The sequence below is a fragment of the Lepidothrix coronata genome, unplaced genomic scaffold (assembly GCF_001604755.1).
Source record: "Lepidothrix coronata isolate B3197 unplaced genomic scaffold, Lepidothrix_coronata-1.0 Scaffold35, whole genome shotgun sequence".
In the NCBI taxonomy this organism is placed as follows: domain Eukaryota; kingdom Metazoa; phylum Chordata; class Aves; order Passeriformes; family Pipridae; genus Lepidothrix; species Lepidothrix coronata.
Genome location: NW_016690215.1, coordinates 3,264,986 through 3,270,985, shown reverse-complemented (window position 1 = coordinate 3,270,985; position 6,000 = coordinate 3,264,986). Strand labels below are relative to the sequence as shown.

The 6,000-nt window shown below is 36.6% G+C and overlaps 1 protein-coding gene across 5 annotated transcripts in view; it reads right to left on the bottom strand.

Annotated features, from left to right (window-relative positions):
* The window catches only part of FRMPD4 (FERM and PDZ domain containing 4), a 299,178-nt gene that overhangs the window by 7,797 nt on the left and 285,381 nt on the right, over positions 1-6,000 (bottom strand). For all 5 annotated transcript variants that reach the window (XM_017812340.1, XM_017812344.1, XM_017812343.1 and 2 more), the window contains 2 exons: positions 3,838-3,927; positions 3,057-3,239 (listed from right to left, as the gene is read on the bottom strand). In XM_017812340.1, the coding sequence (XP_017667829.1) occupies positions 3,057-3,239; positions 3,838-3,927 (273 nt within the window). The remainder of the gene's footprint in view (positions 1-3,056; positions 3,240-3,837; positions 3,928-6,000) is intronic.

Here is a 6,000-nt window from a genome sequence, read left to right as displayed (position 1 = left end):
TCTTTCTGCTGTGCCTTTTGCAATCGGATATGTCTGTCACGTATTGGCCTCATAAGCCACCAGCGCGCCTGTAACAAATGTGGATAGAGCCTTCCCAAATCTTCGTTCGCGAAGCCTAGCCATGAACATGAATCTGCCATGGATTAAGAATCTGGTACATTAGGCATTGGAGTCTTGTAGTAGTATGCGAATCCACAGATTCAGAAAATAAGGTGCACAAAGCATATGTAATGAAGCAAGACATGGGAAGCAAGACATGGGAAAGCTGAGGTTCAGAAAACACAGTAGCATGGTTAAAATTATCATTACAAAGCAGAGGCAGTGACAGGTTAAAAGATTTCAGTGTTTGTGGCCTGGCATTACTGAAAAGACAAACAGTGAAAAAATAAGCAGATAAATAGAGACAAAGAGAATGGAGAAAGATCCTCAGAATGTAGAAAGATCTTCAGAAGGGAGATCAGCAAAGAAAACAAACAAAAAGCACTGTAAAAAAAATCCAGACCAACAAAAATGAGAGACCTCAGAGCTCTGAAAAACTATGGCTGCCAGGCTAGCAAGCATGGAACCTGAGATATCCATACGAAATATATTTTCTTTAAATCCCTTTTCTTTTGCCATCATATTTACATTTCTTTGTCTAAAAATTTTGTTCATATGTCTGCAGCTTTTAACACCAAAAGCTGTTCTCCTCAAATTTATTTTAAGGTGTCTAGCCTCTATAATTCCTAGACAGGAAATAAAAATGAAGCCCTTACTATGATGCATAGATAGAAATTATACTGTAGACAACCCATCTTATCACTCACATTTTGTAGTGACTCATAGCTATGTGGACATTTGTGACAATTTATCATGATCTAGCATGCAGAGCCCACTGTCACAAGACATATGCAAGGACCTGCATCATTCTTTCCAGGAAGAACATTACATGCAACAAGGATGGCTCTCCAACCTACTCAGCCCCTTACTAGTAAAAAGACAACTGATTCTGGTAGAAGCTGTGGCCAAAACATAACCGATGATCATAGCTTACTACCAAACCCAGAATAGGTCTGATGAGTTTTTAAATGCCTGTGCTGCAGTATCTTAGGCCAAAATGTCCCGGCTGCCCTGAATGTCCTATAAACAGTTTTCAGGAACGCAGAAAAATTTATGTGGTTTTTTTTCTTTAACATATTTTTTGCTACAGCTTGAGCTTCCAATCTTCTTTCGAGATATTGAACTATAGCCATTAGAGTTGCTCTAAATTATTAAACTCACATCAGTTTAATTAATCTCTGTTCTTTTGAGCGACTACTAAAAACTAAAACTTGAAATGATATATTCATCTCAAATTTTCTGCAGTGATTGGCAGAAAGAGATGAACTCTACAGAAACCTCAAATTGCTGAAAACAGTTATGTGAACTACTGTTAATCTGCTGAAAAGTCTTGTGACAGCTAAACTTTTTTGCCTTCTTCTGCCAAGTGACACATAATTGGAAATGTATTAAAAGAAACAAACAATAAAAATCGGAACTGTCCCTTCGTGAAGAAAATAATGGCATATATGACATATACTGGCATATTCAGAACCTGTATATATGAACCTGTTACCTTAGGGTAAGTTAAGGGATGAAAACATCAGTTGAGAATACCTACCTGTGTGTGCCTGCATCTCCTTCATAGGACATAGTGACAACCCCTACCCGTGCCCCACAGAGGCATTTTTTTTTTCAAATTCCATCCAGAGCCTCCTAGATTTGTAACTTTAAGCCAATCTCGCTGACTTTAAGACTAAATGTGTTGAAATGCAAGGAGATGGAGATATACACAATTTGCAATAAGAGAGTAACAGTATTATAATATAAAGCAACATAAAACCATGGTAATAAAAAATACTATGGCATACTGTGTTGCATATGAGCAGATGGGAAGGATTTAATTTCTCCATCTGTAAAAAGGTGATAACAGCTTTCTTACAAGAGGGCTATGAGTTTAGCACAGCAGTGTTAACAGGTAAAGAAGCCTGAGATCCTCAGATGTCACCACTGCTAAGTAAGGTGAAAGAGATGCTACGTTTACCAACCTGTAAATTTCTCTTAGGTTGCTGTCAAAGAGCATCTCGATTAATTTACAGCAATTTTTTTTCATTAATGTAAATACATGGAAACAGTTCCAGGTCAATAAAGCATTCAAAGCAAAAGCTTAGTAAAACATTCCTTGCGTATGCTTTTTCTGTATAGCTGGGTAAGCAGAAAAAACTGTTAGGCTCTATTTATTTTAATCAAATACATACATTTCAAGAACTATTCCTTCAGTCCCTAGTTATCCTTATTATGTCCTAGAAAGTCCATGAAGCATTTCACTTCAAAACCAAATAGAAACCACACCAAGAAGAACCAGGACAATATAACGTACAAAACTACACTCATTTTGCCAGTAGATGCCACAGATGCAAAGTATTACGTGGGATTCAAGAGAAATTAAACAACTAGAGGTAGATGACGAGCATCTCCGAATATATTATGCAGGGCAAAGCACTGAACTAGAATTACAAAAGCTAAGAAAAAAACCCATGCTTTTCTACAGTTTACCTAATTGGTAACTGCTATGTGGTTGCTTGCAGTGAACTTTGCAGATGTAACACTGGATTTCAGGGGACACTGGTTTGATGCAGCTGGTGATTCTCTAATGGTAATAATATTGTCTATTACACTTCCAATGGTAATAATATTGTCTATTAGAAGGAGCTTCAAAAGAAGACCAATTTCATCATCATCTCTTCTAACCATGGAAATCCAGGAAGACAACAACAAAGCCAGTTGCCTGGGGTCAGCCAAGAGAAAAATCAAAACAGAATAAAAGTGCTGCAAAGTACCAGTCTGGTATGCTGTAGGGCCCTCAAATGCCCAAGCCATAGTATACATGCACTGTCCAAATAAAGAGCTAAAAATGCACCCTCAGAGTATTACTGGCATGAAAATATTCAGAACAGTATGGCTTGATATAATATTCAAATAAAGACAAAAACATTATTTATAGATATTATATCAAAATAAATTAAGAACAAACTTACTTTTACATCTAAGACATGCAGCTCAACTCTAACATTGCTTTCATCTTCTGTAAACATCTCAATTCTGTTCACATGGCTGAAGTCTGCCAGGAGAGCCACGAGGTTTGTTTTGGTGTTTATCACATGGCTGATTCCGTATCGTGGCCCCACTAACAGCGTTACTTCTGAACGCTTTTCTCCCTGCTTTAGCAGAAGAAATGAAAAAAGCAGAAGTAAGAAACATGATAGCTATGGCATAGTGACAGAAATCACTTTCAGTGATAACTTGCAGTTACATAGGACTACATTTCCATGGCATTTCTACATTACAGATTAATATGTTTTTTCTAAGAAGATATACAAGAGCATACTTGATTCGTAATTAAAAACAAAGAGTAAAGGAATTTCCTGCTGGATGTTGATTGTACTCTAGTTTTTAGATGGGCAGTTAGATGGACAGACAGATGGATGGACTCTCCTTCTGTTAAAAGAAAAATGTTGTCATTAAGATTTTTCCAGAGTAATAATTTTAGCATTCAATAGTTAATTGGATGGTGTTACTTGCTAGAAAAGTGCTACCTATCTCCAAATTCCCAGTAAAGTTCAAATTATATCAGGTATGTTATTTTCAAGATGAAAATTAAAAAAAAGTGATTTGATTCAATTAACAATGATTTTTAAGTGTATGAATAAAACCTAAATTTCTAAAGAAAATTATATAATCCAGCTTTTGCAAAAAAAAAAAAAAAGCATTGATGAAAAAATCAAGAGAAGAGAAAGACTGTTTTAAGAGGAATGTTACCACTAGTGTTGCCTTGAAAACACGCCCTCCATATAATCGCAGATCACTGAGGAACTTTAGATAATGCACCTTGGCTTGCAGAGCAGAGAGCTGAGAAAGGAGAAACAGGCGTAAGAGGTAGTTGTGAAAATCATCACATTACAAAATTCAGAAAGAAAACGTATTTGTGTAATATAAGGAGAATGGACTGCAAAAACAGCTCTTTGGAGCCTGAAACTAAATCTATACATGCTTGAATTTCAGATGAGGAGAAACTGTTTCATTCTTAACATTAATATCTTGCTTGTTTAGTTAAAATGCACTGAGGACTTCAGAATGGGCAGATCAGAGCACTGCAGTAACATCGTAACTGATTCAATGAAGGGAAAATGTTAAAAGTGCTCAGATTAAACATCTGTTCATTGAGGGATTTCAAGGCTAAGAAGCTCTCCATTCATAAACTCCATCAGTTCTTTAATGTTTATGCACCTATATAGAGAAAAAGAACAAAGAATTTGCTTTTGTCAGTTATGTATATTACATCTTGCTAGGTACTTATCGTACTTGGCATATTATTCCAACTCGTTACTGTATTTCCTACTTTGTAAAATGAAACTCTTCCACTATATTTAGTAGGTAATAAACCTGAAAGCTAAATACAGCACATCAATACATAAGATCATATCATGTAATACATGTAATAATTTGTCTCCTTTTTTTCTCCTCTGAACTTAAACTCCCTACCTAGGAAATAAAACTTGGAAATACTTTATGAGACAGAATGGAAACAAGAAACAGTTCATTTCACCCAAACAGTCTGGATCCAAACCTTTTACCTCCCTGGTGGTAAAGTCCTTATATCTAGACTTTTGAAAGATAATATAAAACAGTCTCATCTCATTTGCTAGTCTCCTTTCAGCCACTGGAAGTCTAATTCAAAAAATTATTTGATCTTGAATAACATTTTCAGAGCTCCTAGCCTAAGTTTTTTCTAGACACCAAGAAAGAAATGGATCTGAAGCAGAGCAACTAGTGATAGTGCTTTCCCTTTTCCTTCACTACGTGTTCACTCAGTGGACAAATACATAGGGGTTGTAAAAAACAGGAGAATCCTGAGAGTGAGAAGCTTCCCTTCTCAGCTTCCCTGAGAATGAGAAGATCCCAGAAAGAAATCAGTTCCTGTGTTACTACCTACAAGTGAGACAGAAGGTGACGATGAGTTCAGATGCTTTGCTTATGAGACCTACCTGGTAAAAAAAAAAAAAAGCAGAAAGGGAAACAATATATTTCCAAAGCTCAAACCAAAAAAAAAGTGAAGCGAACCTAGAAAGACTGCTTGCTGCAGGAAGGGACTGTTGCAATATCTCTCCTAACCAATAACTGATACTGTATGCCACTGTAAGGCATACCTTACACCTGCAAGGTCTCCAGCAGTGATGGCTTCCAAAATGAACCCAAATTTACTCTACCAGGATAAATAATAAGCAATTGGCATAATTTAGCTTTAGTTTCAGCAGTAAAGGAGACATGCAGTGCTTCAGAGAGGTGGCCTTTCTTCCTGAGCTTCACAGGTCAAACACATAGAGCTATGTTCACAGTCATGATGTGATCTGAAACCTCCTAGAAAGATTTCTGCTGACTGCAATGAACCTCAGCTCAGGCACCAGCTATTTTGAAATTTTTTGGTTCAGAAAAAAAGTGTCATGAAGCAGGATTCAAATCATTTTATGTCTCAACTAGTCACTCTTAAATTCTTTTTACAGTCCATGAAGAGAAATAAGCATTTCTAGGACACAACTAATCTGACCTATTTTTGGTTCCTAATGTGGGATGGGATGAATTCCTCCCTCGAAGTGCCTGTTTCTCTCCATTGACTACAAAGACAGACTAGACGACCTGCATTAATAAACCTCATTACTGTGTCTAAAAGTAGCCTTAGTTGTATGCATGTAACAAAGATATTTCTCAGAGATACTGTCTTCTCCATGTTTTATCCAGCTGAACTGAAAGCTTAGTGCTAAGAAAAGCATTTTACAACAGTAAAGAGGGTAATTTACTGTAAGGACCATCAACTATCCAGTGAGATCTCGGCCAGCAAAAAGTCCCTCTCTACAGTGTAACAGAAAACAATCTGAAAAACATTTATGTCCAGCACATAGGTTAATGTAATTCAGATGAGAGCAT